The sequence below is a fragment of the Heloderma suspectum genome, chromosome 5 (genome assembly GCF_057233095.1).
Source record: "Heloderma suspectum isolate Gila_16-S chromosome 5, 16-S_ref, whole genome shotgun sequence".
Lineage (NCBI taxonomy): Eukaryota > Metazoa > Chordata > Lepidosauria > Squamata > Helodermatidae > Heloderma > Heloderma suspectum.
In genome coordinates this window covers 227,533,947-227,549,184 of record NC_139462.1, presented here as the reverse complement: position 1 = coordinate 227,549,184, position 15,238 = coordinate 227,533,947, and the positions used below count along the sequence as shown (strand labels likewise).

The following is a 15,238-nucleotide window of genomic DNA, read 5'->3' as shown; positions in this document are numbered from 1 at the left end:
AGCTCAGCTTCTCTAACAATTATAAACTTTACCACAAACAACAACCATAGGCTACACCAAGAAACCGGGGGAGAAAACTGTGATGGGAATCAAAGAAGAACATAAAAGAAAACTATCTCAAGGAAAATACTGTACATTAACATTACATGTGGAGCTTTTCCAGTCTTAAAGGGAACACTTCTGTCAGTTCAGTATGTATAATGTAACCTTTGATTTGTGATTTTTAAAAAAGCACACCATTCCATTGTAAAGCAATGAGGAGCAGGTAGTGTAGACCTAGGGCATAATTAGCGATGAGATCTAAAGAAGTGTCATTTTTGCTTTAAATTGTTACTGCCATACACTTTAAATTAACCTTATGGAAAGAAGCTTACGCCATCACTGTTTGGCAGTGCCTGCTAGCAACTAAGGGGAGGCTGAATATTTTAATCTAAACATGTATTGAGTTGCTGTTGTATATGCCGGACTGTCCTAAAATAGATGAGCTGACACTTTTAATAAACAATGTAATGACCATAAACTGCTTCGGCACAATTAACTGTGCTTTAAAAATGATGTACTTTAACTTTGTATGCGGGGACAATACAGGTGTTTTGCATACCTTTCAAAATGCAAAGTTACATCACAAGTAGTTCATTTCTTTGCCATAGAATTAAACCCAGACTGAAAAGACTGCCCTGCTTTTATTCCACTCAGTGTTGTTTTGACATTGACTTGAGAGGAAACTGGATTGTAAATGATCTACAATGTGATCCACAAACTAATCAAAGCAGCATTTGTTTTTAATCCGGTTTAATCCCACTGATTAAAGTGGTACTAACATGGATTAAGTACAAATAATATACCAATGTAAGATACTTGTGGATTGCCCTTTGATCTTTAACGTTTGTAATGCCAACATAATTCCTCTGCAATGCTGATATACATCATTGTTTTTGTATTGAGGTGTTGGCAAAGCACTCTACCCTGTCCAGTACTCCTGTATATTCTTCCTTTATCAGAATGACAATTATCATTAATAAATACATACTTCTCTTTTAACCAGTTCCTAAAGCAGATGCCTTAGAACTCAGGCATCACAAACTCCATTACCTGTTTAGTAAATATATATGGAGGAGTGGGAGAAAGATTTATTTTGTGGCAAAGAGGCAGATTTACCATTCATGAAAGGAATGGGCAACTTATTAACACGGGTAATGTTGTACTGAACTGAAACGTGTCAAATATCATAAATTGATTTACTCACAATTGAGTAAAGAATAAACACAGAATAAAGAGTTCAACTGCATCTATAGAAACTCCTTAATTCTCAACATTACTATGGATGCATTTAAATGCATTTAAACAGGCTCGTAATCTGATGCCTAAAGCCTTGCCAAGTCAAAGTATCCGCACTATTGCTACCGCTGCTACTGCTATACATTCTGTTCAGGTAGCAACTATGTAAAGAGTCTGTGTGTGGTAGACCATGTCCTATGGATTCCATAAGTTCTCGGGCTGGTTCGACTAATATCTTCTGCCCGTGTGAACTGTCCTGACTGATTTCAGACACAGACACATGGAGAAATGAAATGGGCGATCATAGATACATTCTGCAGTAATTCTCACGAACAAAGCAGCTGTAAAAAGCGCTGCTGTGATCACAGAAATGGCTACTAACTAAATCTGGGTGCACAACACACCCAGAGACCATCACTGGAAATGGCTTCTTTGGCCAAATATGTGTTCCATTTGTAATTTGTTCAGTGGTGGTGGTTGCTCTCATTATGATATGAATTGGGCCTTGAATATTCTGGCCTACCTGATGAAATGATAAACCAATGGCTGTATTCAAGTGAAGGCACACCAGGGAAACCAGGACAGATACTTCTGCAAGGGCTACTCAGGAGTAATTACCTCAGGCCTTTGTTGTTCACATGTCCTGGAGACCACGCACTCCCAAATGGTCAAGGAGGAGCCAAGTGTTCCTCCTGTTTAAAAGGGGTAAAAAGAAAAATAATGTTCCTCTTGTTTTATCTTCACATACTGTGTAAACAGATGTGGAGTTACAATGAATTAAGATCTCTTCTCTCCAGACGTAGTGTAAACAAAGTGCAGGAATCCAACCCTTACATAAATTGTTGCACCCAAACAGCCTTTCCTAAAGTGGAGCCCTCCAGAAGTGTTGGACTTCAGTTCAGCTGGTTGGGGGGTTATGGGAGTTGTACATCGCCAGCACATCTGGAGGGAACCACGTTGAGGAAGGCTGCGCTAAAACATCATGGCACAAACAAGTCTGTTGTTAGAATATTATGGAATAACAGGGAAGTCACAGATACATCATGACTTTCTCAGCGTTTTAAAGATTACACACATGTTTCTTTTCTTATGAGGAAGGCATATGACACATGACATTGCTTCTTGAGGTTCCCATGCCAGATACGATACAAAATATTGTTATCAAGGCTTCCTCTGCTTTAAAAATAATCCACACAGATTTTCATCTGAAGAACTGTACTTGAACCCTGAAACGTAATTAGTTTAGGGCACAATGGTTTGCATTTTTAGTCAGAAAGGAAGTCTTACAACTCCCAGCATTCCCCAGCCAGCCATGCTGGCTAGGAAATGCTGGGAATGCTGGGAGGTGTAGGACTTCTTTTCTTTCTAAACATGCATTGCATTGGGCCCTTAGTCATTTTAACTCCTGTTTCCCTAATGCAGATTGTATTGCAATACCACATGTACTACTTCTGTAGAAAGTTGTACATTGCTCAGTGGCTTTCTTTGGAGAACTTTGTTTATGTAGTAACTTCCATTTTTCAGAACACCTCATTGGTTTATACTGTATATAATTAAAGTACATGATTATACATTAGTGTCTATTGCACTATGCCGGGGTGGACAACCTCTGACCTTCCAGATGATGTTGTACTCCAACTCCCATCAGTCCCAGGCACGTGGCCAATGGCCAGCGATGACTGGAGTTGTAGTCCAACAATATCTGGAAGGGCACATGTTTCCCATGCTGTGCTATGCATTTTATTTTGGAAAGTTACAGACATCTCAAAAGATGAACATACCTCTCTGCTAAAGATTATTTGATTATCTGACCCAGATTTAAAAAAAAAAAAAAAACTCAGATAATTTTGTGGAAATTTAGAGTAAGGTTATTAAGAAACAGCAGGTATTGACCTTTTGTGATCTTACATACAGAAATTTAAGCAACTGTTATGTCTGTAAAATGTGCAGAAATGCCAAAGTTTCAGTTTTATTTTGCTGAGTCACTGTTTGCTAACCAAACAGTAGTTTGTTACAATAAATAATAATTGCATTTCTCTTGATCAACCATAACCCCCCCATCTGTTTACATTAAAAAAAAAAAAAAACTTAAAGCAGAAAAGCGACTTGGTAGAATGATACATCCTATACAGTAAGTTTTTAAAAATCTGTAGCGTTTTTTCAAAGGCCATGGAGAATCCTATACATTTATTTTCAAAGTATTTTCCTAGAGATTAAAAGCGCATTTGCTTGTACGTGATTTACAGTTTGTAGAGAATTAAGGAGATGTGTGGGGATTTATTTCCTATAAAAGAAAATGTGAACTTGTATTTTTTTTTAAACCCTCCGAACAAAGGAACCAGCTTGACTGAATATTTCCAGGGGAAGGGAGGGTGTGAGAAAGGTGGAAGCCAGATTGTTTGAAATGAAACAAACCTCAGACACAATCTAAGTCAGAACGTGCTGTTAGATGCTCAGTTTCATATCAATAAATGTCTAATATCAGCTACCATGGTACTCACTCTCTTTTGTGTCATGCTTTCATGTGGTTTCATCACAGTAGCATTTTAGGGTTTTAGTTGTTTTCTGGATTCTGTGTCCAATGGCAGGTGTCCTCACAGCTTGAATGGGGATTTCCGCCAAAACTCTTTTGCAGGTGGCTTTCATGGGGAGCCAGGCAAAAGTGTACATTAATAAAAATACAATAGAATAAAAACTTATATCACATCATCCTTCATATAACATAAATTTGAAAACTACCACTAGCCCTACCATGGGGGGGAAAAACATGTATCTGCTCCCTCCTAGCTAGGCAGCAACTTTGTGGGGGGGATTTGATTTGGGTAAAACAGCATGAGGGAAGGGTTAAAATGCCTTCCCCCAACAAGACTGCTGTTCTGATAAAATATGTAGCCCCTACAGCTGTTTTAAAATATCAGTAAAAGCATTAGAAGATCCAATTATGAGTCACCTGCATAACATTTGACCTTAAGGAAATCCTAAGTGCATAAAATGAAGTTGCATTTATTAGCGTGGTGACAGCAATGCAGATAAAATATTTTCACTCAGTTTGCTTTTAACTTAATGGAGGATAAATATTTTTCTGATCAAACAACGCATAATTTACATTGACACTGAATTTGATAGCAAACATACATTCAGGGACAAATTATAGACTCCATGAATCTGAGTCTTCCTGACAGAGAAAGAAAAATCCCTCAGCATCTAGAGGTGCTAAAATGGCTGCCTTCCTTCCATGTTACCTCAGCAGATTTGCATACTGTTACCTTCTACTGGTTCTGCTTACCCCTTTGTTTTCACTGTTTTCTCTCTTGTTTTAAACCCCTCAGTAAAAACGTTTATCCATAAAGGGTGCCATGAGGCAGGTAAAAGTTTCAGAGGTTGTTAATTTTCATGTATGGTAATCTACAAAACTGAGGTTTGTGACTGCTTCCTCGCCTTACGCATTAGCTGGTTTAAACAGTATGGATTCTTTAGAGATTCAGGTCACTGATATATGATTTATTTGTGCCCAGTAGTGAAGTTTACGTGGCCCTGTACCTGTTTTAAGTGGTACAGTATTGTCTCCCTGGCCTGGAAATCGGTTTAATAATTTCACTGGCATAAATTGAATGCTGAAGTTCTATAAATATTCTTGCCTGTTGGAAATGAGATGTATGGAATATGCTCATTTGTTGTGTAACAAAGGGGGTAAAATGTGGTTTCTTGGCTGTACGGACATATGTATTTGAAGGCGAATACTTCAAAAACTCTTTTGAATGGCATTGCTGAGAAGATCCATTGAAATGGGTCGCTTGCTACCATCGTATCTAGCTAGAATAGCCACTTATATGTTGCCAAAAAAGAGGACTAAAGAGAACACAAATCTGCATAAAATTGGTGTATGCTAATTAATTTGTATAGATGCAAATTTAGAAAGAATTAGTATACTTTAAATAGAAATACAATACATCTTACCATAGTGGAGCATGCCCACTATGTAAAGTAGGACATACAGTCAACCTATACCTATCCTATGAGTTTAATGAAGCTTGCTGCCATGTACAATTGCAGCCTTAAGGTCAATAGAAAAGTGTACCTGTTTTCCTCTGTCAAATGATGGAGTCAGCGAACCACCCTACAACTCTTAATCTGAGCTAGAGGTATAATGCTGTGCTGGCCATTTTCTGTCCCTGACTCCCCATGGAGTTTTATGCCCACCCACCCACCTGTTGAACTCCTCAGTGATGTTCTGGTCCATCTTATGATTTGTCCGTGGCCTTTTTGCTTCCTGGGAGCCTTACTTGGAAGGCCACATGCCTCTGAGATCTCCATATTCCTCAAGTATCCCCCCCTTGGCAAAACACAGCTTCATCTCAAGGTCTTGAGTCGGCTTACCTATTACCACGGCTCTGCCATGGAGACTCTGCCATTCCCTCTGCCCATTATAAAGACTGTCTTTGGATGCAGCATTCTTAACATTTGTCATAGTGCAAAACATGGAATCCGTTGAATCTTTCTAAAATCTGAGAATGTATATATGCTAATGGATCAAGAAACAGTGTTGGGTGGTCTGGGGTGTTCAATGTCCGGGAGTGATGGAATACCTCCACTGTGCACTCTGTTGTGTCTTTCCTGTTGTACCGCAGTCCCTAGCCCTTTTAAATAGCAATGCCCCTGTGTCTGAGGGTCCAAGTAGTCTAAGACTGAAGCAAGGGTGTAGCAGTGCAGAACCTGGAACTGCAGCACGGTGTGAAGGCAACTGAGGTAGGTGCATTCAGGATCAGATGCAAAAGGTGGAACTGGGAACAAACAAGAGCCAAGTAATGCTGCCCAAGAGCTACCTATTGGGAGTTGTTGTACCAGCAAAGATCAAGCAGAAACGGAGAGGTTTTATGTTAGCCCAGCCAGACCTTCTCTGTCCCGATCATCACTTAGGGTGCATGATGTACATGGTGCCTCCTCCTCTTAAGCAGATCCCTACTGAGCAGACCTCTGGTCTTGCAGTCAGTGCCAGCTCCAGGTTCTGGAGGGCCCTTGGGCAAGGCACCCTCAATGGACTCCTTTCCTCAGTTAGTCCACTTTCTCCAGCCATTGTCACCCGCTGCTATTGCTCTTTCTCGTCACTGATAACACTTGCTAGACAGGCAAAGAGCCAGTGGGCAAGCAGGCCGTGGCATCTACTGCTCCTTCTCACCATCACCATTGTCTGGACCAGAGCGAGCGGCAGGCGAACGAGCAGGTTGCAATGGGGAGGAGGGGGAACGACTCCAGAGGGCTCTTGTCAGTGGGCCCCTGCTGGGGTGTGGCCCTCGGCGGGTGCCTGACCACACCTGTGTTAGACGCTGGCCTTGCTTGCAGTCTCCTTGCAGCCAGGTGAGCACTCCTCGGATTCCACACCGATGCTGTGGGCCTGCTTTTGTCTCAGGTCCCGGGAGCCAGGGTGTGCGTGAAGGGGAAGAGCCTGACCCTTCAGTGTGTTGGCGAGGTTTGTTTGTCCAGGGCCTCACACAAGGTGTCTCAGTGACTGGCCCAGGCGGGCTGCTTGACAGGTTCATCAGGTGTGCTGCAGCTTTCTGTGCTGTCCCAAGCCAGTTCCTCAGATGAGGTCTCCCCAGGGTCCAAGTTGGACTGGAGCCCGATGCCCTGTTCTTCTTCCCTGTTCTGCCAATCATTCCCTCCCCCCACGCCTCATAGAAATGTTTTCACCCCCTGAAAATGGAGTAGAAGTGTACAGTAAAAGCAGAATCACCCTCAGATGTATGCTGGTTTTCATAATCTGCATAATTTATTCCAATAGAATTTAGGTAGTGTAGCATTTTTGACGCAGAGTGGTAGGCGGCAGTATTGCAACTGAAACTCTCCCCACGACCTGAGTTTGATCCCAGCGGAAGCCGGGTCCCGGGTAGCCGGCTCAGGTCGACTCAGCTTTCCATCCTTCTGAGGTTGGTAAAATGAGTACCCAGCTTGCTGGGGGAAAGGTAGTCACGACTGGGGAAGGCAATGGCAAACCACCCCGCTACAGTCTGCCATGAAAATGCCAGCGAAAGTGGCATCCCTCTAGGAGTCAGCAGTGACTCGGTGCTTGCACAGGAGGAACCGTTCTTTCTTTCTATGTTGTTGTTGTTGTTGTTGTTGTTGTTGTTGTTGAAGATGTACAATGCACCTAAAATTTTATAAACACTAAATAGATATTGAAAGATAAGACATTTTCTGCCCACAGCTCACAATCTAACAGACACAATACAAAAGGAAACAGGAAAGGGGTGGTTAGAGGAAAGCAAACCATGTAGCAGCAGCTTCTTCTCTGGATAATGGATGGGGCCAGCTTGAAGGTTTTCCCCCTTGCCATGAAGGTCTTCCTAGGAAGTAGGGAAGTGCAGTATCCCAATGGCCTTTCATCCCCTGGCTGATGAATAGGGCTCCTTTCTGTATCCCAGAGCCACTGGCAATGTTCTTTCTGGCAGGGAGAGGGGAAGCTAGTTCCCTTCTCCAGCTGATCAGTGGGACCAGGTTGGTCTCCCCCTTGAAGTTAGATAGCTTGGGCAGTTAGATAACCCTGCGAACGATCAGCACATTTCTAGGTATCTCCTTGTGGGTTGAATGATATGATGTGGCTTGACTTGATCTGTAACTCTTTCTTTTCACCCTCAAGAGAGAAAAGCTGTAGGGGAGGCCTTGCCACGATCAGAGCTGGAGAATTCTGCTGAGGCCTCGCTTGAACATATAGATACGGAGATAAAGACTGCTCTGCAAAAGCGTACAGACTCCACATCACCACCAGCATCGCTTCCTCTGGTCACAAGAGAGAAGGCCTGTGGAATGGGCAGTCTTGATTCCATCCCTTCAGGCGAATCAGAATCTTGGCCTGCTATGGCAGTTCATGAAACCAGCACCCAAACCTCTGGTAGTCATGGTAGGTCCAGAGCTAGGGTCGGAAGAAATCCAAGGGATGTGCAAAAGAGACCCAAGTGTTCTGCAAGCAGAAATTGAATTCTCAGATATTTCTGTCTTTAGAATCAAAAATGAAAGCAGAAGTCAAAATGTGAACAATTTTGTGGCTGGAATTGTGCCTGGCTTAGCTCCATCTCTGGCTATGAATTCAAGATCCTGTACAGAGGCCACTGTTGCACAAAGCCCAACAAAGGCTCTAGTCCACAAGACACATACCTATTTTCAAGATGGCTAGAGGCGATATCCCACTGATTGCAATGTACTGGAGAGAAAGAACAGGGCATAGGCCACCATGCCTTGCTTGTGAGCCTCTCTAGGGACTGAGCTGGCCACACTTGGGAGGAAGAGAGTTGTGCTAGATTGATCTTGATTTCAGACCAGCAAAGCAGGGATACAGTTTATGACTGGTGCATCTTTCCTTTATGTAATAAAATGCAATTTCAGTTCTAGGGCATGTTCTGGCCTCAGCCTTCTGCTGTAGTCCCTGTGAGCTGTGGCTGTTTAAGAACGTAAGAACTCTAACTGGGCCCATCTTGTTCCCCTGAATGTTTCAGAGATCTTTTTTTTTAATTTTCCAGTTTCACAGGTCTGAAGTCCCCACTGGGGACTGGCTACTAGGCCTGCTTTCAAGCAACCTAATTCCACACGCAACCTAAATAGCTTCTTAGGGGCACCGACAAAGCCATGAGCAGGAGAGCTTTGACCCAGGATCCCTTGTGAAATCACAGAGGATGCTGGATTGCAGCTCATGCTTTGAGAGTTACACCCCAGTCAGCATCCCTTGTGATGTTGGAATGGGTTTGGGGCCAGCCCTACCATTAGGCAAAGTAAGGCAGCTGCCTCTGGCAGCAGAGGCAGGGAATGAGGACAATGTGTGTCAGAGGGCAGAGCTTATGTGCCATGCAGCCTTCCCAATATGGCACACCCAGCTAACCTCCCACGCTCAGGAGGATGCCATCCCATATTCAGTGCTGACGTCTGTTCAGCGGTAAAATGTCATAAGTCAGCTCTGAATGGGGTGCAGTTCTCAGACTGCGTGGCAAAACACCAAGCTGATCCTGAGGAATGCTAAATCCCAGCCCAAGTGTGTTATTTTCAATGGTGGGGGTGGGGGGACACCCTTGAGCTGGTCCTACCCACTTTAACTGGAACTGTGCCCCTGGCTAAACTCAGGCACTACCGATGGAGAACTGGAGTCTACCTGCAGCACATGATCCCTTTCTGAAAATGGCCGAGGAATGAAATTATGCCCATAATTCATAGGCATGCCTTTCAAATCCATGTCCCCTCCATATCTTAGTCGTACATGTCTTTGATTTATCTAGGAGGTTTCCCCTCTATTGAAATTAGGGATGTACGGACTGTGTAAGGTCTGCTCCATTTGTGTTTCGCAGATTGTCAGGCACCTTTTGTTCCATCATCTGCTCACAGACGGATGTGAATTACTGTTTTTTCATAATGCAGATAAATATGCAAATAATTAAGAGGTTTCATAACAATTTACATAATTTACCCTAGTACGAAACATTTTGCAGCCTGAGGGGTTTGCTCTGCAGCGGATTCCGCAGGTCAGATTCTGAGAAATCCAAGCTCATTTTAGTCCATCTCAAATTCCTCCAGCATCCCTAATTGAAATATTGAGGGGGCCTTTTTACAGCCAATCATTCCCCCATTTACAAAAAGAAGGGGGTGGTATGAGTAGTTACCCTAATTGCAAATGTAAGGCTCTCCTTGGCTCGCTTTGCGTAAGGTCTGGAGCGGGAGTCCATAATTCAGCAGGAGAGCCTGTACTGCACATGCTTAGCTCACAGAAGGGCCCAGGTTGTATCCCTGGCATCTCCAGTTAAAAGGACCTTGGGTGTCTGGCCAGGAAAAAGGCCTCTTTCTGCTTGAGATCTTGAGAGTGTCAAGGGCTCCTTGGCGGCCTCTTTCAGTCTAATCCAGTAGCCAAGTCCAGACACAGACAAAGGGATTCTTTTCAAAGCTTTATTCCTTTTACAACTTAACAACTCTACTATCAGCGACTAGCTATGAGCAGCAGAGTACCTATGCCCTGAGTTGGAACAATTGGTCCCCGTTTGAAGGAGAATCACTGGCAGACCCTGAACTTATGGGCTAGGGAGAGTCCCTCCCCTTTTCCCTTGGATCCTCTGGGCGCAACCGTTGCTTGCACGCCAATTGGGCACTACGCCTCCTTTCCGCGCCCTCCATTTGGCGCCGCTCCCTGCATCAGCGTCGCGTGTCCAGCAAGCCCTCTTCCCGCGCTCTCTCACTCCCGGGACCGCTATCTATGCCAGGAATGCCGGCGGGAGGAATCTCTGCCAGCTGTTGGCCCTGGGAGGGATGAGCGCGCTCCTCTCCCAGGAGCGGCTGCTCCACCTCAGAATCAGAACCACTCTGGGATTCTATGGGCTCAGTGGCCGCCCTGACATCGAGCCCCTTGCAGTCAGAGGAGACAACACTGAGCTAGAGGGGCTGGTGCCCTGACTCAATATAAGTCAGCTTCATATGTTTGTAGGGCTACTCCAGAGCTTCCATGCGTGCATCCTAGGGTGGTGTGGGCCTTCCCTCTGGATCGCTTCACAGAAACCACGCCTGAAAGTTGGGATCCCATCCAATGAAGTCCAGTTACAGGGAAACTGGGGAATCCCTATGTATGTGTGCACAGAAGCATTTTAGTTGCACAAATGGGGCTCTGTGTATCCTAGCCATCATCCAGCCCAACCCCTTTCTGATGTGGAAAATCCGCCACTGCAGCATCCCCATCTTGCGAGAGGCACTATCCTCCTCATCACTGCAGGGTACCTTTCATGCAAATTATGCCACTGGCACATGGAAGGAGCCCACTCTTGAGGTGTCGATTAAAAATGGATTCATTTTCAACACTTCTAACCTTCCGGTCCACAGCTTGAGGGGGCTTACAAAAAAAGGTGGGGTAGAAGATGCTGTTGCGAGTGATGCGCTCTTGTTTTTCCTCTGTCTCAACCCTGAACACATAACTTAACCACTTCTGTTTTCACTGCTAGCTGAACAGCAGGAACCTACTGGTAAAATTCCAGACCAAAGTGAAAAATTGCCTGGTCCAAGCATTACCCCCCAAAACACAACTCTCCAAGAGGATGGGGCTCATGAACGCACCGTTCCCATTACAAGGTAACTTCCTTGCAATTCAGATACTGCAGCATTGGAAGCCATTCCATCCCTATTTTGTGTCTGAGTGGCCTGAACCAAAGGGCTACATGTTCAGAAGAATCGTGTGCTGGCTTTCTGGAAGTCTACTACTTCAGAATGCAGGCAATGGATCACATAATTCAGCAACTGGCCATGCTGGTTGGGAATTATGGGAGTTGGGGTCCTGCACATCTGGAGTGCACCAGGTTGAGGAAGCCTGGGACTGAATATTGGCTAGCATCAAAACTCTCTGACTGTGGAAAGCCAGCTTGCCTGAGAGAAGGATTCTGGTTTTCTCCCTGGAAAAAGGGAGCTGCACCAGCCTAAAATCCTGCATTTAAAATGGGGCTTTCTGCTTCCGCTTTAAATGCAGGATCACAACAGACTCCCTTTACACAGGCTTCCTTTCCCCCTTCCCCTTCCCCCCTCCTTCTCCCTCTTATCTGAATCTTCCATATGTTTCACTGATCTCGCTCCTCTTCTTGAGGCTTTTCCTTTTTCACGGAGGGAACTAAAGTGGAGCCCAGCAGGGTAATTTGGTAGTTCATTATCTCTGATCTATTTAGAAATGGAATAAAGGTCATTAAGTGCAGGAGACACCCTGGAGGTTGATGATGTCATCTAAAGGGCCCACAAACCTCCGTGAGGAATTTCAGTAGCAGGATAAAACCTCCATGTGAAGAAGCCCCTGATCTGCTTATTGTCTGTGTAAAGCTCCATAAGGAGCTTTTATTCATGAATCTCCGGCCTGCATTCAGATATGGTACAGTCCCAGGAGGTCAATCCTAGTTGATCCTTCTGAATGCTTAGTTTCAGTCGTAAGCTTAATATCTCTCAAACACTTATAAGACTAAGCGGGAAAGAGGTGAATTTGGATTGGGTTGAAACAAATCACTTGTTTTCACACATGTTTTCCACAGGGTCCAAAAGCATCTCCCCTTATTGGCAATTCTTCCACACTTCTTATGGAAATGTTTGCTTACTAGTTTAAATGGCTATCCCTTGCCCTTGCTCTCAGTTGCCTTCAGTGAAGTCATTACAGAGCCAAATATTACTGGCTCTGATATTATTTAATGATGCCTGCTTAGAGCATCCTATCAGAGGTAGCATTGTTAGTGGTGTACTGGAGCCTGGGTTTGCAGGGATGCAACGCCAGTGCTTTTTTATTAGCAAGGATGCTGAGGTCATCTGCCACCCCCCACCTTCAGAATTATCAGTTCCCTCTGAGCTTAGCTGGAATTCCCACAGTAGCGGGGGGGGGGGGGAGATGAATTTTCCCAGCAACAATATATTGTTCTGTATTGTAATACAAAGTCTATGGGAGTGGCTTGGCCTTGAGTGGGCAATTAAGACCCATTAGCTTCACAAAAGACCTGCTCCTGGTGGAGAAAAAACATCTACCACTACACCAGCGAGCATCCTAATGTTGTCCCACTTATTCATTGATCTCTCATTGAGTGGGATCATCCATATGTCTACTTCAGGAAAAGGAAACAGCAGCAGTCAGAGGAAACAAAGGTACAGAGCAGGAGCAGAAAGGGATGAACATTAATGCAAATAAAGACTTTTGGGGTGAGAAATTTGAACCCCACCAAAATCACCCGTTGCGAATCAAAAGCCCTGGCAAATGCTCAGCACAGCCAGAAAGTAAATAAACTTAGTAGAATACATTCTACTGGGGAAAGGCCAAGAATCGATGATAGCTAGCAAGATGTGAGATGGATATTGGGAAAGCTTTCTACAGTGGAAAATTAGATCACCACAATAGTGATACAACAGGATTTCCAATCCATAACTTACTATAATGCCATCAAATGTGGTAGTAACTTGCTTCCCATTTCAGTGGCTTTGGGCAAGTGGAGAAGAATCTTTTAAGTGGGTATGAAGGGTGCCTTGGGCTCTCCCACCCACAGTTGCAGGTGAGGGGAACTACAATACTGTGGCTGCCTTAGAATTTGACTGTGTCTCATAAATTCTGGGTGCATTGTGACTTCTTGATTTTAAATACTCAAGAACCCCCCAAATCCCAGATGGAGCATTGCCTAGGAGCGATGGGACAGATGTCATCTTGGACGTACAGAGGCAAGTGTATATCGAGACCATGGAGAGAACCTGTGTTTATAACACAGCAGTGGAGAGTGCCACAAGTAAGCCAACCTGTTACATATTCTTGTCTGAAGTCAAGGTCATGAAACGATTTTGCCAAACATTTAGTGAACCTTCAAATTTTGGATGGAGTTTTGTTTTCAGAATCTTAACATTTGAACTGTTGCAAGACCATGGTTTCTTCTAAAACAGCATCCTTGGACCTTGGTCACCAAGCTGTTTTCCTTTAGAAGTCAATGGTGTGCTTTCATACCTTTGTTGTGTATAGAACATGTCACAGCTGAAATCAGAAGAAATATCTGTATTCTGGGGCGCTCTGGATTATGGTTGGGCCAAGTGTCCCCCTCTCTCAATAGTCTGTCTAGCTGCAACTAAAGAAAAAGTCAGGAGTGAGTGACATGTGGCTTGTGGACTGCTTGTGGCTCCCACTGCCAATTTGTGTGGCCCCTGCTGGGTCCCACCACCACCACCACCATATAGGGATGGCACAGGTGCCTGATTCCATCCTGGAATCCAGCGGAACCCCCCCTGCCCGCACCCCCTTGCTAGCCCACTCCCCCCCGTCCACGCTCAACAAGCAGCCTGCACTCATGCCGGTGGCCTCATCGAGGTCTGCGGTCGCCATCTTTTGAAAAATAAAATGGCGATTGCAAAAGTGTTTTTTGCAAAAGCGATTGCAAAAATATGCATATTTGCATGGGAGGGGCTCGAACGCAGTCCAGGGACTGGCGAGTGGGGGCAGGGGTTGGGCAGGCATGTGGGGAACCTGTACTGGTGTGGATTCGCACATGCCTACCACCAGGGCAATGTCAGAATCCCAGTAGAATAGCTGGGATTCCTGACCTAGGAGCTCCAGAGTTGCCAACCCCTGATCTAGGAGCACAAATGACCTTCATAGAAGTGTACTTAATTTGATCACAAGTGTGATTTGTTTCTCATCCATACCCCCCCCCCATTCTTTTTAAAGCAACTGAACACTCTTCAAATGTGCCTAATGTGTTTATCTCATCAGGCCCACCCTACATGCAAGTGACGATTGAAGATGTGCAGGTTCGGTGTGGGGAGATGGCAAAGTTTCATGCGATTATTGAAGGAGATCCCCAGCCACTCGTTGCATGGTTTAAGGTAGGCCAGAGACATTTCCAGACAGTGGTGCAATTAAAGGAAAAAGAGATCCATCAAATATACTGAGTAGAGAAATAAACATTGGGTAAGAGTAGCCCTTAAGACTTCCTTTATGAAGTTGTGGACAGAAGAATGCCCTCCATGGAGGTGGAGAAAGAAAACAGGCCTGAGAGTACAAGTCCTGTTTCAGTGATGGGTAAATCAATATGCCCTGAGAGCCACAAAGGAAATTAGGGATATTGACAGAATCTTCATCTACCAGATTCCATGGTGGATTTTGAGGTTCGGCTTTCCCAGATGTGCTTTCCAGAGTGAAGCTCAAAATGTAGGAATCCATGGTTCTTCTGGAAGTCTTTTGCTGGAATTTCGCACTTCAAAAATGTATATTAAAAGACATTAATTCTTCTGTTTTTTAAAAATTGTTTTCTGCAATTGCCTAAGTGGATTTGGTGTCTGGTTTTGTTTTTGTTTTAAACATGTATGTGGTTTATATATTAAATATATGAGTTATATATTAAGCCATGTATGTTATCTTCATGCACTGCCCTGGAGCTCACTTTTGTGGCTGAAGAGCAGAATTGAATTTTCACTCAATCAAAGAAGAAATTATATGATTTTTTAAAAA

General features: G+C 44.2%; 1 protein-coding gene across 1 annotated transcript in view; it reads left to right on the top strand.

Moving 5' to 3' along the window:
- The window catches only part of OBSCN (obscurin, cytoskeletal calmodulin and titin-interacting RhoGEF), a 294,672-nt gene that overhangs the window by 229,214 nt on the left and 50,220 nt on the right, over positions 1-15,238 (top strand). Inside the window, exons 87-90 of the mRNA XM_084859836.1 lie at positions 11,238-11,364; positions 13,296-13,301; positions 13,396-13,529; positions 14,501-14,613. Coding sequence (XP_084715962.1) covers positions 11,238-11,364; positions 13,296-13,301; positions 13,396-13,529; positions 14,501-14,613 — 380 coding nt within the window. The remainder of the gene's footprint in view (positions 1-11,237; positions 11,365-13,295; positions 13,302-13,395; positions 13,530-14,500; positions 14,614-15,238) is intronic.